Source organism: Microcebus murinus, chromosome 12 (assembly GCF_040939455.1).
Source record: "Microcebus murinus isolate Inina chromosome 12, M.murinus_Inina_mat1.0, whole genome shotgun sequence".
Taxonomy (NCBI): Eukaryota; Metazoa; Chordata; class Mammalia; order Primates; family Cheirogaleidae; genus Microcebus; species Microcebus murinus.
This window is the reverse complement of record NC_134115.1, coordinates 77,774,770-77,794,841: the sequence shown is the minus strand read 5'-3', so window position 1 is coordinate 77,794,841 and position 20,072 is coordinate 77,774,770. Positions and strand designations below refer to the sequence as shown.

The window sequence follows — 20,072 nt, the reverse complement described above, 5'->3', positions numbered from 1 at the left end:
TTTCTCCTTGTCTTTTTTTCTTATCTCTTTGTCTCTCTCTCTCTCTCTCTCTTTCTCTGTCTCTCCTTTTCTTTTCCACTCTCTTATTTTTTTCATCCTCTGGACTGAACCATACGGCTGCACGCAGTCGTCTGACAAGCACTTAGAAAGCTCTTTCTTTCTCTTGGGAGACAAAAAAGCCATCTCCTTCGTGAGACTGAAAGGGGCAAGGTGACTGCTGGAAGCTGAGTGTTCAAACCTCCAGCAGAAAGGAACGGCGCTGAAGCAGCCTTCTTACAACTCTCCAGCAAAGTAGGGATAATTATAATTCTTTTATAGACGTGAAAACTAGTCTCAGAGAGGTTTAATAACTGCTTCAAGGTCACCTAGCCCTAAGGTCGCAGAGCAGGGATTTTAAACAGGTCTCTCTAACCTACAGCCCCTGTTATCACTCAGAAGTCCTTAATGGAACAAGCCCCCATTGGCTGCCTGTTAGTGCCCTGTAATAATGAATTATTTGGTCCCTGTGGCTTCTCGAGTCTTTAAGGTAATCTAACTTCTTTTCGTACAATAAACCAATCAGGGCACGCCGTGGGAAGTTCTGGGCAGAAGCAAGGGAAGACTCACAGATGAGCCGACTCTAACCACATACCTCCATGCAGGGCTCCCAGCTTTCCGGTCTCAGGCAGGAGAGGAAGGCCATGGCCGGGATCAGCGTCCCAGCCAGGTGGGAGGGAAACATCATCCTGGCATTTTCTGAGAGCAGCAGTGGCCCTGTGAAAGCATGACTCTCTGTAACCACCTACCCGGGCAGAGTCTCTGAGGCACGGATGTCTTCTCTTCTCCGTCTGGTGCCCGGTAGCAATTACTGTATTCAAAGCAGTTAAGGCGTGAGAGGAAGTGAGAGTGGCAACCTTAGCATTCTGTACTTTTTTTTTTTTCTAATATTTATCTCCTTTGTCACAGGAGGGGAAGTTAGAAGAAGAAGAAGAAGAAAAAAATGTCTGCAGACCAGTGAGGGGAGTAACAACAGCAAGAGGAAACTGGCTTTTATCCCAGGAAGTCATCTGACCTCTGGGCTTAGGGAACTTCTGAAAATAATCAGACTCTGTTCCAATACCCTGCGTAACTATTTAAGACGATGGTGGTTTACCAATTTTGTTTCACTTTTGGAAACTTAGTGTTTGTATTAGTTTGCCGGGGCTCCCGTAACGGAGGGCCACAGACTGGGTGGTGTAAGCAATAGAAATTTACTTTCTCACTGTTCTGGAGGCTTAGAGTCTGAGACCAAGGTGCCAGCAACTGCGTCTGTGTCCTAATTTCCTCTTCTTACAAAGACACCAGTTACGTTGGGTGAGGGCCCATCCTAATAACCTCATTCTACCTTAATTACCTCTTTACAGGCCCTATCTCCAAATATAGTCACGATGTGAGGTCCTGAAGGTCAGGACATCAATATAGGAATTTTGGTGGGACACAATTTAGCCCATAACACGTCTTCTTATGAAGAAACTCACCAATGAATCTGATTGAAAATAAAGCTATGGTGAAACACAGTTTGAAAGATAACAGGAAGTTTGGGAAAAGTTTAGGATTCAGAATCAAATATACTGACTCGTGGCCTGTGGCATTGGCCAAGTCACTTAAACAACTGAGCCTTAATTTCTGGTCTGTCAAATGGGATGATAGTTTTTAATCATAACAAAAGCTTGCATTTATGAAATTCATAAAAATAAAGCTGTCTGAAGGTAGTCAACTTACACAAACCTACCAAGCCTCAGTTTTCTGGTCTTTAAAATGGAGATACTTGCGTCTGTCTCGCATGGCTGAATTAAACTAACTTCCATAAGATGCCTAGTCTAGTGCATCATCATCACATTCCACAAATGAGAGATGGAGGTTAAAAATATAGATAAATTGAAGATAATACTATGTACCTCAGAGGATTTTCTTGGGATTAAATGAGCTGGCATTCGTAAAGCATGTCCAGAGAGTAGCAAGTGCAATGTAAGTTTCCGTCAAAAAAAAAAAAAAAGTCTGTAAAAATGGGGATATTACTATACTGTGTCCTAGATAGTTCCACTGAGATGTCCTCCAGACACCTTGAATCCAACATGTCAAAAGCCAGGCTGTGAGGGAGCACATGGCAGTGGACCAAGCACACACTCGTATAGACTTCTTTAACACACCTGCACAATTAAGCTAAAAATATCCCCCTCCACCCTCATCACAACTTTGCTTTGAGAATTAACTGACTATTTATGTAAAGGCCCTGGAGCAGTGCCTGTCACAGAGTCGATGCTCAATTAAGTTTAGTCCACTGGAAAGATGCCTCCTACCTCTGCTCAGGAGTGGCATGCATCATCTCTGCTCTCATTCTATGGTTCTAAGACAACCTCCAAGGGTTCCCTGTCTCCTAAGCTTCAAGCCTCCTGCCCTCACCCAAAACTTACACACACACACACACACACACACACACACACAATCGCTGGTAGGCACCACTTCACAGCACCAATGCTATACTACGGAAGAGGAACAAAAATCCTTGTTCAACAGTGGGCTGTCCAAGGCACAACCTTAGCATCCCATGATTTCCATTGCATGGTGATTTTGAAAAGACACACAGGGAGAGCAATCAGAGCACAGCCTGGCTCAGAGAAAAAAAGGTCCCATGAGCTCAACATATCTAAGAACAAATCTGATCCCATCCAACAATTCAAAGTTTTTAAGTTTCGCATTTTTCATGTCAACGTCTCGCAAATCAGAATGTGTCTCATAATTGACAAACTTTTAAAATTATAACTGGCAAAAGCTTGTTTTCTTTTTCTCTCTTAGTGGGAAATAAAGTAATAGTACATCTTATAGTCAGTGGCATCTTATATTCAAGAACAGTTTGTCACTAAGAAGGAAAAAAGTAGGCTCAGTTCAAGTAAATCCAGGAAACAAATGGTTAAACAGAGAAAAAAGAGATTTGTTTACAAATGACTTCTGAGAACTTCAACTAATGTGTATTTTGCATCTACGAAAGGAGATAGAGTACTCAATGTTTTCCAATTTTTTTGACCTAAGCAACTCTTTTATCCTCAGACACCCATTACTAGGCGAATATCCATTAATGTGCCCTGACCCAATGCTCTTTTGGTAGATAGCACAGAAAATGCTGCTTTTAAGCAGCAATGTGGAGGGTATTCTCTTGGTTTCAGGTGACCCAATTCCTGTCTCTACTGTTGGGTCCTCACATTAAGTCCTGTCCTGTACATGTCAGTATGTTCTTCCTAAATACCCCCATACATCTCAGTATGTTGCTCACAAGTACAAAGGGTGAGTGCACCCCACAAGGCGATCAGCCTAAGTAGCGCCTACTCCTCCCCAGCCCAAAATGTCTATGACTTTTCCTGAATTATTTTAAAAATTGCTTTGAATTTCTCATCTCTTCATTATCTCTCTCATCTAGTAGAATATAAACTCTATGAGAGTAGAAGCCTTGTACGATGTTCATCGTTATTGAATACACAAATAGATATGCAGTAAGTAGTTGATGAATAGATTCATGAACAATATGTCTACATTTATTTTTAATATGTAGCTAGTATTTTAGAGTATTTGCCACATTTGCATACTGAGTAATGTGACTCCCTTATAAAAGGCCTAGTGATTATTCTGGGGTTTCTCTTACACTTTTGTACATCCTTAGATTCCATGGGGGTACATGTGCTCCAGTTTAAGCAACACAAAGAAACACAGAGTCATAGCAAGTAGATTAGAAGGTTCATGTTGCATTAAGCACTGTGCCGGTTCGTAGGGTAGAAAAATCTTATTTGTCTATTTAATAGTCATGAATCTGAGGCAGAGGACAGTTCATTACAGCCAAGGCCAAGAGGGTCCTCCCTACTTTTTCTCTCTCCCTATCCCCCCCAAAGTGGGTAGTGGATCCCTATTTGCCCACTCAGACTCTGGAAAAGCAATGTAGACAGGCCTATATTTTAAAATATTTAATTTTCCTTTTTACCTCCTGGCATCGCCATTTTCTGATGTGCGACTTATTTTTAACATCACTGAATTACCTTAACTCTAAAAAGAAAATAACACTGTGGCCTAATTAATGGTATTATCTGAGGGTTAAATGAGGTCATGTATGTGGACATACTTGTAACTGATACAGCTTTTTACACAAATATGGATTATAGTTCATTCAGTTATTTATTCACCAAATATGTCCTGAGTGCTTAACATCTGCCAGGCACTGGTCTAGGCACAAAGGATAGATACAGCAGTTAGCAAAACAGACACTATCAGTGCAGTCTGTGTTGTAATGGAGAGAGAGAGACAACAATTATAAATAAGTACATTATAGAGTTGTTTGGACCATGTTAGGGTCTACAGGTGAAAATTTAAAAGAGAGTGAGGTGGATGCAGAGTGGTGGGTGGTACTGAAGATTTAAATAGTGTTATCAGTATGGACCTCCCTGAGAAAGTGACATGATCAGCAAATTCGTGAAGGAGTCACTAGCCTTGCAGATACCTGAGGGAGGAACACTCCGGTCTGAATAATAGTTCTCAACTGGAGGTGATTTTGCTCCCAGGGGACATTTGGCAATATCCAGAGACATTTATGTTTGTCAAGACTTGGTGGTGGGGAGTGTTGCTACTGGCATCCAGTGAGTAGAGGCTGAGGATGCTGCTAAGCACCTCACCATGTGCAAGACCCTGGACAGCCCCCAACCCAAAATATCGATAGTGCCAAGGTTGAGAAACTCTAGGTTAGAGGCATAAACCAGCACAAGGGTTCAGAGACAGAAAAGTTCCAGAATGAGGAAGCCAGTGTAGAGAGGCACAGGTAGCCAGGTAGCTCACGGTATTGTAGGGCATTGCTAAGACCTTCCATCTTACTAATACGTGCCCAACCTCCCCACATAGACATTGCCACTTTGTCCTCAGTGCTCTCACAGCAACCCTGTGTCACGCTCAGGAGGGATTAATTATCTCCCTCTCCCACTAAGCTTTCAGTTCCTGATGACAGCAGCTGAATCTGGTGAATCTCTGTACACCCCTTGCCTAGGAAAAGTTCATATATGTTAGCCGTATCAATGATTATAGTAGCTTTGAATAATAATAGCAATTGATTTGTGTCTCACTTCAGGTACAAGCTAATAAGATCCAAGAGAGTTCAGAGTGGGTCTGTTTCATCCATTACTGAAGCCCTAATGCAACAATTGTTACTGAATGAAAGAATGACTAGGTACTAATATAATCAGCCCTTCCCTTGATGTCTGGTCAGTCAAATTTCTCCTCCTTTCAGCAACTTCAAGCGAAAAAGGAGGAGACATGTAAAAAGAATATCTGCTGTCTTTTTCTAGAAGGCAACCTATGACGAAGCACTTCGAGCTGGTATCTGATGCAATCCTGTGCTAGACTTGCAAGTCACCTTATAACGCATCACAGTCAAAAGCCCATGCTTGCATAACCCAGGGGTCTATGATGCTTATTTTTGGAAAGAAGAGGGTAAGGTTGCATCAGTTGCATTACTTGTCACGTAGTCAGTTGGTTCTGCGGTGGCTTCCCATTTTCTCCAATCCTTCACACTGGAAGAATCTAGGAATCTGGAGGGGATCATGCTGGGAAATAAAGGACAATTATACAAGTTGGGCAAATACAGGTGGAGCACTGGAAAGTATCCAGTGTATGCTTTCCTTGAGGTTCAAGAGATATAGTTCAATCCGTACAGAGTCCTGAGGGCAGTGCAGGGTTCAGAGCCACATCCACAATGGCATGAGCTTATTTCATTGACCCTCCATGTGTCCCCAGCCCCATCCCTAGCCTTCGTGAGAGCCCTACCTATGGGCTGTCCTTTCCACTGCAGAAATCATACTACTTCCAACCCCTGGTCCTCATGTGCTCTCTTCCACCTCCCCAGACCCTTGGTCCTTAATTCTTCTTTTCCTTCTAAAGTACAGACATTCTATTAGCCTCAAACGTCAATATGAGTTGTTAGTCATTCCCTGCTTGGCTTGGTGTTGTCAATGGGTAGGGAAGGAGGGAATCTACAAATTCTAAGGAGCAGAGTTGGTACAAACAGGCTGCCATGGTAGGAGGAACATGGGGGTCAGGGGACAAAAATAAAAGTAAACTAAAAGGTGGGATGCTTTCCTAAGGTGAAACTCTTTTCAACCAAGGATTTTTTATTTTATGCTTGTGTAAGCATTTACCTTTTCTCTTGCTTTGTGTCAAAATAAGGAGTAAAAGACCAGGGGAGGTGGCTCACATCTGTAATCTCAACATTTTGGGAGGCTGAGGCAGGAGGATTGCTTGAGCCTAGGATTTCGAGTTTACAGTGAGCTACAATCAACCCACTCCACTCCAGCCTGGATGACAGAGTGAGACCCTATCTCAGAAAAACAAACAAAAAATAGCTATAAAAGGAAAACCCCCTCTTAGTGTCTTAAAAGGCTGAGCTGCCATACAGTAGGAAGATAAAGAGAGGAAGAAAGAAAACAAAAGGTTGGATGTGATTTTGTGGAAAGTTTTGCACTTGAGGTAACATAAAAATATCTTTTGGGTACTAAAAATAAATATGTTTCAGTCTCTCCTCTGCTCTTTTGATTTACACCAAAGGGACTGTGCCTCTTTCATCTAATTCCTCTAGAGGTCAGCACAAGGAACCATAACGTCCACTGAATGCCTCTGTAAAGGAGTTATCTCAATGATATGAAATGGAGTAATAGCTGAAATGCATGGACTATGCATTAGCTTGGGGGAACTTGCTTCTAAAATACTTGCTGCATCACTTCTTAGCTGTGTGACTTCAAACAAATCACTTAACATTGCAAGACTTTTCTTCTCTGTATTATGCTTGTTGCAAGAGAAAATGAGATAATGTTGGCTAATACTATGGCAACTTCAGGATTTATTCTTTTGTTTTATGTTAATGCTTGATGGAGACTTCTCATTGCTCGTGTAAGAGTAACACCCAGTACACCTTTCTGATCACTGACTGTTTATCCTGGGTTGGTTTCCTTATATCCTACATCTTTTAGTTAGTTGGAGGCTTCCATGACTTCAGAAGATGCAAAACACATGGCTGATGAAACTCCTGTTACTTTTGTATGTTGGAGTTTAACTCCGGTGATTTGTTGTTTCCTTCACTAAATGAGGACATGTCACATTAAGCAGAGCCACTGATATTGGGGATGGAAAGAAAGTGGTGACTTACCGTGTCTGGAGAAAAAAAAAAACAAAAAAAACTTATCTTCCATGGGTCCAGGCTCAGCTCAAAGTCAATCTCCTCCATAGAGTCTTCTCTAGTTCCTTCTAAAACACTCCCTACTTCCCTACCACATACTCTCATATACCAGGTCAAAGTGATCTTGATTTTTTAAAGAAATATTGTTCTGGTCTTTATCCACCCTCACCTGTATTGAAAGGCATTTTATCACAACTTATATTCCCCCCAAATCAGGAAGCCCTCCAGGAAAGGAACCTTGCCTTGCACATATATGTAATCTATGTAGCATCTCATCCTGTATTAAAAATCAACTAAAGGAAGAATAAAAAAAAAAAGAAGGAAGGAAGGGAAGGAGAGAGGGAGGAAGAGAAGGAAGGAGGAAGGAATGGAAAGAGAGGAAGGGCGGGAGAGGAGGTGCAAAGGAATGAATAAAATTGATAGCAGAACAGATTTTTAAAAAAATAAATATTGAGAAACTATTCATAATGCAACTTCCTCAAACAAAATAAAATGATTTGACCCTGCAATAAAGCACAATGGGAAGCTCAAAAAAATAATGCAACTAGGAGACCAAGAAATCCTCATTCTATAAGAAACTAAGTGAATACTCTCCCCATTTCCTTCTCCTAGGTTGCTCTGGACTCCATATAGTCAGGACTGCATCCTGGAGCCCACAGCCCCAGCTGCCTGGGAGCCCTCCACAGGCATTTCCTTCTTCCCCAGCAATCAAAAGCCTTCGCTTCTGCCTCTGCCCCAGCCCAGCTGGGGAACACATGCTAGGGGACCGGCCATTCTACAGTCTCCCTTCTGCTCTTGGAAAGTGGTTTCCATGGAGGTATCACATTCCTCTCCAAATCCCTCACCTTTAAATGTGCTGAAAAATGAGTTTGAAATTAGACTCAGAGCCATATGGCAGAGCTGAGGGCAGCATATGGTTGTAGATTGCTCAATGCTGATCTATAGAATCTTTAAGCTCACCTTCACTCTTTACACAGGAGGCAGTGGTAAGATTGGCGTTCTGTATTTTGAGCTGCCCTGTCCTTCATGTGGGAAAATGAGACTTCTAATTCAGCATTTATGATGAACTTGTTTTAGTTTGTTTGGTCATGGTGGTGGTAGGGTGCAGAGAAGATGCACTGCTACTTGTGATCAATGGGAAGTAAAGTGTTAAGGGATTCAGTCTGGGAACTTGAAGTATAGCTTACCAATAAAAATGTGACTTTAGATCAGCTTGACTAGGTCTCACCTGCAGATTTTGGTCATGCCCATTTAAACTGCAGGTGGGGACAAATCAGAATCAGTCCTATGCAAACAGGGGGCATATTGCTGTACAGTTAGTGCAATGAGAGAACAAGTGGAGAGAAAGGTTCTGTGGTCAAAGCATGAAAGCTAATTTTATTAACAAGCTGAAAGTTCTCAAGAGAAAGGTGTATACAAGAAAAGTGGGGGGGGGTGAGGCTCAACAAATTAAAGAGAAAGAATAAGCATGCATAGGGAAGTATTTAGGTTGTTAAGTGTGAAATCTCTGATTTCCTTAAGTACTATGTTTGACAGTTAATATCTTTGACATTTCACTTTGACACTTCTTATTTTGTTTTTATTGTAAAGGTACATACTCATTCTTTTGAATGCATGCTTTGACTTGTGATTATCTTTCCAATTTTTAAGAACAATTTTTGAACAACCATAGATAAGTCAAAAATTCAGATTACTTTCAAATATGAGTCCTGTCGTAAAGCCAATACGACATAGACAGCTCTAAATATCAACAAACTGTTTGGAAAGGATGTGGCTAATGAACATATAATGCATCAGTGGTTTAAAAAGTTCCATTCTGGTAATTTTAACCTTACAATTGAGCCACATGGACAACCTGAGACCAAGATGGATAATGATAAACTAAAAACCGTAGTGGAAGTGACTTCATCTCAACCTGTGCATAAATTAACAACAAAGTTTAATGTTATCATTTAATTATATCAGACCATTTAAAACAAATCAACAAGGTAAAGAAGCTGGATAGATGGGTACTACATGAATTATAAAAACATAAAAAGAAAAATAGTCGTGAAGCTTGCCTTTGTTTGCTGCCACGACATAAAGGCAAACCGTTAAACCATTTCTACACTGTATTGTTACATGTGATAAAAAAATAGATGATTTTTGCACAATCACAAGCATTCAGCACAATGACTGGATAAAAATAAAGTGCTTAAACTCAGTCCAAAACCAAATATTCATCACAAAAAAGAATATTGTCTATTTGATGGTCCAGCACTGGTATTATCCTTTACAGTTTCATGAAACTTGGTCGATCGATTACAGCAGATGTCTACTGCAACCAACTGAGTGAAATGATGAGGATGCTTGTGATTAAACAGCCAAGATTGGTCAACAGAGACAGGCAATCTTCTTGCAAGACAACACTCCACATGCTGCGCAAACAAAGCTGCTCAAACTACGGAGACTGGACTTGGAAATTCTCGGTCATCCACCGTATTCACCAGACCTTGCACCAACTGACTACCACTTCTTCCAGACCTTGGACCACTTCTTTCGAGAAAACAATATTCAGTTCTCAACAAACTGTGAAAAACATCTTTTGTGATTTCATCACCACTCGCTTGCCGGGCTTCTTCACTTCTGGCATGAACAAGCTACTGTTAAGATGAGAAAACTGTGTTGATAGTTTAGACACATGTTTGATTAATTGTACTGCTTCTTGTTTGAGATATAATAAACTGAACTTTTGATTCAAAATGGGATATTTCATATTTAATGACCTTACTAGCTAATTCATGACCTATCTCTGAAAGTACTGATCCACTGCATGTCCACCCCACCTCTCTCCACTATCAACATCATCATTATTACAGGGACAAATAGCACTGTCATAACTGAGTCAAATTCCAGAAAGATTGCCTGGGCCAATTGCAGGGGCTTGGCCACCATGCTCTGTCATCAGCCACTTTAATGGAATCAAATTGTCAACAAGGGAAGCTCTTATTTCCATGAGGCTGAGGAAATCACCTTTTCTTTATTTGTGAAAACAAAACTTAGATATACACACACACACTTTTCATACTGCCATCTGGCAGAGCTGAGATTGAAATCTTTTTTTTTTTTTATTCCAGCTGTGTCATTACACTCTACCCTCAAACAAACAAATCAACAAACAATTAGACAATGGGGGAATGCTTTAATGTGGAAAAGAGGAAGCGCCATCCCAGAATACCCTGGAGGAAAAAAACAAGGAGAGAGAAAGGGTCTAAGAACTTTGAAATACAACAAATTAATGTGATTGTTATCATCATAACTATTGGCATCATTAATTGAGTTCTAATGCATGTGTCAGGGAGTTACTGTGATAATATATCACTGAACTGTCACTAAATAGTTTTATTGAGATTTACAATATAATTCTTCAATTTAAAGCATACAATTTGATGGTTTCTATCATATTCACCCATATGTTCAACTATCACCACAGTTAATTTTAAAACATTTTCATCACCACGTAAAGAAACCCCAAACCCTTTTGCTCTCACTAACCTAGCTCCTTTCTATCATCACAGACCTAAGCAATCACTAATGCACTTTCTGTCTGTATACATTTGCTATTCTGGACATTTCATAAAATGGAATCATACAGTGTGTGATATTTGGTAACTGGCTTCTTTCACACATCATATTGTTTTCAAGCTTCATCCATGTTATAATATGTACCAGTATTTCATTCCTTTTTATGGCCAAATAATATTCCATTGTGTGGATATACCACAGCTTGTTTTCACCTTTTGGCTATTATGAATAACACTGACATAAACCCTTGTGAATAAGTTTTTGTGGGGACATGTCTTCATTTCTTTTGGGTATATACTTAGAAGAAGTAGAACTGCAAAGTAATATGGTAACTCTATGTTTAATCATTTGAGACACTTACATGTCTTCCAAGATGACCACATTATTTTATGCTACCAGCAGTATATCAGGATTCCAACTTCTGCATATCCTGACAAATGCTTGCTATTGTCTACCTTTTTTATTATATCTATTCTAGTGAGTATGGAGTGATCTCACACTGTTTTAATTTGCATTTCCCTTACGACTAATGATGTCAGGCAACTTTTCAAGTTTTTATCGGCCATTTGTATATCTTCTTTGGAGAAATGTATATTCACTTCCTTTGTCCATGTTTAAATTAACTTATCATATTATTGTGTTAGAAATGTTCTCTATATATTCCAGATACTAATCTCTTATCAGATATATGATTTTAAAATATATTCTCCCAATCTGTGAGTTATCTTCACTTTATTGATCATGTCCTTTGAAGCACAAATGGGTTTAAGCATTGAATTCCAATTTATCTATGGTTTCTTTTGTTGTTCTTGCTTTCAGCATTTTATCTAAGAATGCAATGCCAAATCTGAGGTAATAGGATTTATCACTATGTTTCTTATAAGAGTTTTATAGTTTTAGCTCTTACATTTAAGTTCTTCATCAATTTTGAGTTAATTTTTATATATGGTGTGAGGTAAGAAATCATTCTTTTGCATGTTTCTATCCAGTTTTTCCAGCATCATTTATTAAAAACACTGTATTTTCCCATTGAACGGTATTGGCACCCTTGTCAAAAATCAATTAATCATAGACATGTAGACTTATCTCTGAACTCTCAATTCCATTATATTAATCTATATGTCTATCCTATAATAATCCCACAATGTTTTGATTACTGTTCCTTTGAAGTAAGTTTTGAAATCTAGAAATGTCAGTTCTTCACTAATTTGTTCTTTTATGATTGTTTTAGCTCTTCTAGGTCTCTTGAAAAATCACGTGAATTTTAGAATCAGCTTGTCATTTCTACAAAGAAACCAGCTGGAATTCTGATAGGGATTGTATTGAATCTGTAGATAAATTTGGGGAATCTATGTTGTCATCTTAACAATTTTAAGTCTTCCAATCCATGAATATGAGATATTTTGCCATTTATTTAGATGTTCTCTAATTTCTTTCAACAATGCCTTGCAGTTTTGAGTATAAGTTTTGTACTTATACTTCATTGAACTTATATATATTGATATATACTTATATTTTATTACTTTATATTTTATTAAATTTATTTCCAAGTATTTTATTATTTTGATATTATAAATTGAATTGTTTTGGTAATTTCAATTTCAGGTTGTTCATTTCAAGGGTAAAAAATACAATTGATTTTTGTATATTGATCTTGAATCCTGCAACCTTGCTGAACTTGTTTACTAGTTCTAATAGTTTTTAGTGCATTCCTTAGGATTTTCTAGATACAAGATCCTATCAATTGTGAATAGAGATAGCATTACTGCTTTCTTTTTAATACAGATGCCTTTATTTCTTTTTCTTTCCCAATTACTTTGAGTAGAACCACCTGTACAATGTTAAATAGAAGTGGTGAGAGCAGATATCTTTGTATTATTCCTACTCAGAGAGAGAAACTATCCTGTCTTTCACCACTAAGTATGTTGTTAGCTTTGAGTTTCCCACAGATGCCCTTTGTCAAGTAAGAGAATAAAGGAGAACAAATATATATCTATTGCTTCTGGCATATTACTGTTCTCTTTTAATATATCTGGTTCTCTTAAGTTGTCACTGTTCCTTACAGTTACCATCTGGAGTCATTTCCTTAGCCCAATACATCTTTCTCCCATCCACTTCTTTTATGCTGTCAAATACATTAAATTTCTATACATAGTAGGCCCCAAATGCATTATATACATATTGTTTTATTAAATTCCTTCTTAAATCACTTAAGAAAAAAAGAAAAAGTTATGCATTTATACTTTTTTTAAAAATTTACCTAATTACTTTTACTGTGGTATTTGTGTGGATTTAATTCACTGTCTGGAGTCACTCTTTCATGGAAGAACTTCCTTTACTATTTCTTATAAATCATGCCTGCTAACAACAAATTCTTTCAGTTTTTGTTTAACTGGGAAAGTTTGTATTTCACCTTCACTTTTGAAAGATAGCTTTGCTGGATATAGGATACTTTTAAGTATTTAACTTATGCTATTTTATTTTTTTAAGTTTTACTTTATTTTTAATTGAAAATAATTGTATGTATTTATAGGGTACAATGTGATGTTTCACTACATGTGTACATTGTGGCATGATCAATTAGGTTAATTAACATAATCATCACCTCAAATATTTATCATTTCTTTGTGGTGAGAACATTTAAAATTCTCTCTTTCAGCAATATTGAAATATATAATACATTTTTATTAACTATAGTCCCCATACTGTGCAATAGATCACCAGACTGTATTCCTCTTTTGTAGCCTTTGATTAATATCTCCCCTTTCTTCACCTCCCTACCCTCTGGTAACCACCATTCTACTTTGTCTCTCTATATCTGGCTTATTTCACTTATCATAACATCTTCTAGGTTTATCCATATTGTAGCAAATGAAAAAATTTACCTCTTTTTAAAGGCTGAATAGTATTCCATTGCATATATATATACCACATTTTCTTTTTTTTTTTTCAATTTCAATAGATTTAGGGGGTACATGGGCTGTTTTTCATTTGTTCATTGATGGACACTTGAGTTGTTTCCAAATTTTGGTTATTGTGAATAATGGTGCAATAAATTTGGGAGTGAAGATATCACTCCAACCCACTGATTTTAATTCCTTTGGATATATACTCAGAAGTAGGATTGCTGAATCATGTAGTCATTCTATTTTTAGTTTTGTGAAACCTCCATACTTTTTTCCAAAACAGCTGTACTAATTTATAGTGCCACCAACAGTGTACAAAGATTCTCTTTTCTCTGTGTGGGATTCTTGATTAACAGTTTTTTCCTTCAAGGACTTTGAATATGTTATCCCACTGTCTTCTGGTTTTCATTGTTTCTGATGAGAAGTAGGCTGTTAATCTTATTGGGGAGGGTCCCTTGTAAATGACAAATCATTTTTTTTTCTTGCTGCTTTCAAGATGTTTTCCTTGACTTTGGCTTTTAACATTTTAAATGTGATGTATCTGTCTGTGGATCTCTTTTCATTTATCCTACTTGGAATTCACTGAGTTTCCTTAATGTGTGGATATTTTTTCAAAAAAATTGGAAATTTTAAGCCATTATTTCTTCAAATATTTTTTTCTGTTCTTTTCTCTCTCTTCTCTACTTCTTGTACTCCCATTATGCATATGTTGGTGTGCTTAATGGTATCCGAAATTTCTGTAAGATTTGTTCTTTTTTTTATTATTATTCCTTTTTGGCTCTGTTCTTTGGAATACATCCTTTTTATTGATCTCTTCTTCAAGTTTCCTAACTCTTTTTCCGCACATTCAAATTTACTGCTGTGCCTTTTTAGTGAATGTTTATTTCAGTTATACTTTACATCTACAGAATTTTTATTTGGCTCATTTTAACAATTCTCTCTTTCAATTGATAATATTTATTTAATATGACCTTGTTTTATAAGCTCTTTCATTTCTTTAATCATGTTTTTTTTAATTCTTTATACATATTTATAATGGCTACATTGAGCACATTGTCTGTTATAGCCAACATCTAGTCACTCTCATGAGCAGCTTCTATTGCTATTTTTTTTTTTTTAATGTATGGGCCATACTTTCCAATTTCTTTGCATTTTGTTGGAAACAGGATATTTTATTCATTATTTTATTATCTTTTTTTTTTTTTTTTTTTAGAGGCCGGGTTTTCACTATATTACCCAGGCTGGTCTTGAACTCCTGTCCTCAAGTAATCCTCCTACCCTGGCCTCCTTAAGTGCTGTCATTATAGAGATTATGGCCAGAAATAGGACATTTTAGGTAACATATTGTTACAATTCTGGTTCTGTTCCCTTCTTCTCTGGGACTATATTACTTGCTTGTTTACATGTTTAGTAACTGGCTACATTTTTTTTAATAAAATCTATTCCTTCACTCCCATCTGCAGTGTTAAGCCTCTGATATTGTTTCTTAGGGGACACAGCCTTGGGTGTACTAACATTCAATCTGGAAGGACAGTGATTTATGCAGGCCTCTCTTTGATAGAGTCTTTCCTGACTACACCCAGCTATTAAACTCCACTAATAGCTGGCTGATTCTTCTATTGTTTCAATAGTGCTCTGGGCCATAAAGTCCTCTGTAGGCTTATCTAATCTAATTAAGACTTCTTTGAAGGGATAGTTTCTAAAGTCATTGTTTCAGATTTGTTCTGACTATAGGAGGGCTCCTCCCAGCTATTTCTCAATCTGTCTATAGAAAACTATCTGGACTACACTTCAGTTTATATCTCTGATAAATCTACCAATATCCTCACAATTACCTTTCACCACAACCTCCACTGTTTTTGAGAGAGTTCTCAGGCTTTAACTTCTCCAAACTCTTTTGAAAATCAAATCAGTTCCCTTAGGAAGAGATTAGGGACTACCTGTTTTAGGGTTTTTTCCTTCCCCTAGGCAACATTTCTGAGCAAGGGCTCTGGAGCTCAAGTGGTGACAAGGAATGGCATCAGTCTCTATGAGTGACACTTCCCACTTTGACAACTGAAAGCTCAGTGGATAAAGGTAGCCTCAGGTCCCTTAGGTTTGCCCCTCTCCCAGCATGGAACCCCTGACTTACCAGGTAGAATAATGGTGATTGGGCTTTCAGTATTCTTAGTGGTGCCTGCCCAAGGTAGAGCCCCCATCCCATTAGTGGGGGCCTGACAGCAAAAGGGAACACTCACTTTTGGCTGCATTTACCCAATACTTAGCCTCAGAAATAGGTAGGTGGGAGCAATATGAGAAATGTTGACATTCTGCCCCTTGTGGGAAAATAGATCCTCAACAAGGAGGCAGATAGAGGTCTGTATTATTGATAGCATCAGACTAGAATTCAATTTCTGTCTCACTGAGCTGAGAGTGGGGAGTGAGTGAGTTTTGGTTCAGATACTGTAGACTCTCACTGTTCCTACCAACTTTTGGTAAATTTTCTTAAATAAATGTTCCTTAATTTGCTATGCCCTTTCAACCACTTATAGAGACTTTGAATGGTTGTGTGCATGTGTGTGTTTTAATGATGTTCACCAGTATCCATGAGGAGCATGTCCACAGAGCTCCTCATGCTGCCATATCAAAAGTGGAAGTCAAACATAAGTAACTTTCACACCAAAGTTAATATCCCAAAAGTAAGGTCAGTAGTCATAACACAGGTGATGGGAAAGAATAACAATAAAAAAGAGGTACCTGGGTTATACTAAAGGAAAGAGCAACAACAGTGAGAAAAGCACATAATGGAAGGAAAAATGAGGGCAAGAAGATAGAAAAAAAATACAATGCAAAACAGCCATGATTTTTTGACCCCAAACAATGACCTGCCTTCCAACATCGCCTGACTATTTCATTGTCCATGTGTGGAGTTTCCCAAAGTTCATCTTGAGTTCTTGCAAAAAAAAAAAAAAAAAAAAAAAAAAAAATTACAGTTTTCCTTTCTGTCTCAACATATATATATATAAATCCTCCCTATTCTTGGAGAATTAGCTCACATGCCATCTCCTCCAGAAAGCATCCCCTTATTTACCTAGAGCTGCTTGAACTTTTGTTCTCTCCATTTTCTGATTTTTCCCAATAATTTAGCTGTATATGTTTTGCAGAACTATCATTTTTTCCTCCCTACCAGAGTTTCTTGGCTTCTGCTTATTCCCAAGTCTAATTTCCTGAGATACTCTCAGAGATTCTCCCAATTGTTTTTCTTTTTTCTTATGTTAGCTTAAACTTACAAACAAAAACCCAAATAAATAGGGATGTATAAATGTTAAAAATAATTGCAGAGGGAGACTGGCACAATAATAGGCTCATATTCTTCCAATGATCAAAGGAATTAATTGAATAAATGAACATCAGAAAAAAATGACATGTGCATGTTATCAGATTTGAAAACTAAGGAAAGCAACTCAGTAACCTTGGAGAAGAATGGAATACAAACAGAACAGGGGAAGAATTTTATGGTTTTCAAGAGAAGAGAAGACAGGATGGAGGAGAAGTGGGACTGACAGTGCCAGTCCCCTGACGTCTGGAGAACGGAGAATGGCCCAGCCTGCAGGGAACAGGACTTCTAAAAAGCAAATAAGTCCAAATCCAATTTTGCTGGCAATGAGTGAGTTTTCCAGGACCAAAGGGAACACACAGCTCTTCTTAAAATTAAAGGTGTTTATGCCCAAGATGAAACTGAATTCTATGTGGGCAAGAGATGTGTTTATGAGTACAAAATAAAAGGAACAGCACAATAATTCCTGGCAGCAAACCGAACAAAACAGAGTCATCTTGAAAAGGTAACTTGTGCCCATGGGAACAGTGGCATGGTTCATGCTAACTTCTAAAGCAGCCTTCCTGCTAATGCCATTTGGACATAGAATTCATGTGATGCTGTGCCCCTCAATTATTTGAACTAATGAGAAGTAACATATAAAAGTAGACTTGGGAAAAAATGTAAAAAGATAGAGTAAGGAAGCCGGATTCTATTTTTCATGACTCTGTCCCTAAAACCTGCTATGTGATGGTGAGCACAGCACCTACATCTCCACATCAATTGCTTCATCTGTAAAAGAAGGAGGTATACTGAGATTTTTACCCTTGCTCGGAGTTTCTAATAGGCTATATGAAGAAGCTTGTGATAAAACAACATCAAAAGGGTAACCAATTCTCAGGAAATTTGAAATTTAAGGGCAAAGCCATTTTTTAATTAAATGAAAAAATATAAAGAGATGGTGACTACCACTATAATGTACAGCACCCCATTGCAGCTTCCAAAAGGACATGTCCCTTGTTCTCCCTCAATTACACAGCCAACTCGAACAAAGAGCCTATAACTTAGAAATGTTTATTTTTAACAAAGAGAGAACCCTGGACATAACATCACAGCTTGGAAAATCTTCTCTCTCCAGAGTTTTCAGCCTAGATAATTGGATCAGCCTCATCTCACACATACTGCTAGCTCCCAGGTCCATGGAGAAATCTGGTTTAAAATTGCCACTCAGAACTGTGAGGAACCTTAACATCTCAATTAAATAGCTGACATAAGAACAAGATGAAAAGAAAATGGGAAGGTAGACTGGATATTTTTGAGAGGAGGGGAATTCAGTTCCTTCATTCCACAAAACATAATCTTCCTTTAAGCAGAGGTTGTCAGAAGTTATCAGCCCCACATACAAACACATAAAAGTACAATAACAAATAATTCAACAACAAAAGTCATCCGATTTCTACACAGGGGATTGGAAAATTCAATATCTAACTATACAAGGGAGATTGGGGCACTTCAGACTTCTCCCAGATCATAGAACGTAACACTCCTGGGTTTACAATAAGGAATTATTCAAATGCCCAGACTTCTAAGCAACAATTTGCCAGCAGCCATCTCTGCCAAATGCCAATAAAACATCAGAATCCCACTTACATCAAGAAGAGAAGCTACCTCCTAAGGATGTCCCAGGGGTATGGACTCATCACATCTAAGATCTGGCCTGTAGAAAACATCTTCATCTAGAGTTCCTTCCCTGTTCAGAAGTCATGCGATGCTACCTACTGATGGAAGAACATACTTCTAAAAAGAAGAAGAGGAAATTATAGTCTTGTCCTGAAAATAATTCAAACTAACTAAGAAAGACTCCTTAACTCTTAGACAAAGAGTTATGGTCAAATGTGGGAGGAATAAATGATGAGCCCTAGACAATAATTGAGATTCTATTCCACTTAATAAAGGCATCATGGTAGAATGGAAATTGAGCACATTTTGGAGACAGACAGATTTGAGTTTGAATCTGCTTCACATTTTGCCAATTGTGTGACTTTGGGCCATGATTTTGTTCCTACCAATAAAATTGGGATAAAAATACCTTGTGACATCCAACGGGTAACATAAAAACAAGCAAAACATCCAGTACAGAGCCTGGCACACAGTAGATGTGCTAGACATACAAGATATCATCATCTTTAGTTTGTCCTTCCTTCAATTTACAGCTTAGAGTTGTCTATAATCCCAATTTCCTACTCTGAGTATGGCTGGGCAGGCTAGAGAAAATAATGAAGTTGACCCATAACTGAGACCATACGATCAATCACACCACATTCTGTTGGTATACCCTTTAATGTGGAGGTATGCTCGGCCAGTGGTATTGAAGTTAGAGGAAAGGGCTGGAGTTCCAATGTCAAGAGATCTGAATGATCACATTGCTAGGCCTTTCAGGAACTTAATTACTCCATCTGTAAAGACCGATTCAAAATCCAAGCTCTGCACTCTGCTGTCTGTTTTTTTAAAAGCCTTCACTAATCTGAATCTGCTCTCCAAATTACTCACCTACCCTACGTGAAATTCCCAACACTTCCCTGAAGTCCATATAGCGTTTTACAACTGAGAAAATGTTTTCCCATTTACTGATTCATAAGGCCCACCAACCAATTCACTCTGAGAAAGTGCTTTCACATCCATTGACTCATAGTAAGCCCTACCAACCACTCTCAATTGTGATATGAGTGAGAACCAAACTTCTATTCTACTAGAAACTTTATAGAAATTTGATTTCCTACAATAGCTCTTACACCGCCCTTGCATTAGGAAGAGGTCACCTCCCTTTCCCTATCATACTGTTTTATTTATTAACTACCTGCCCCTCCCCCAGCCTCAACAGAGATGAATGGAGAAACAGACTAAGTAAGACAATGAACCATGGGACAGAGGACTCAGATAATAGCAAAAAGTTTTGTCTTGTAGAATGCTAGCTCAAAAGGAAGGCAGAGAGCCCAATGTAGATCACCAACTTTCAAGTTTTCCCCAAATGGAGTTCTATTTTGATGTGCTGCCTTTGCAAAAGTGAAAGTATGTTAGAACTAGATTA

The 20,072-nt window shown here is 38.1% G+C and overlaps 1 protein-coding gene across 2 annotated transcripts in view; it reads right to left on the bottom strand.

The window, feature by feature from the left end:
* The window catches only part of TLR4 (toll like receptor 4), a 28,557-nt gene extending 27,530 nt beyond the window's left edge, over window positions 1-1,027 (bottom strand). Inside the window, exon 1 of one of the 2 annotated variants that reach the window (XM_012768778.3) lies at window positions 632-1,027. In XM_012768778.3, coding sequence (XP_012624232.2) covers window positions 632-724 — 93 coding nt within the window. In that variant the 5' untranslated portion in view covers window positions 725-1,027. The remainder of the gene's footprint in view (window positions 1-631) is intronic. The other variant, XM_012768779.3, reaches the window with a different exon arrangement.
* Between the last annotated feature and the right edge of the window lie 19,045 nt (window positions 1,028-20,072).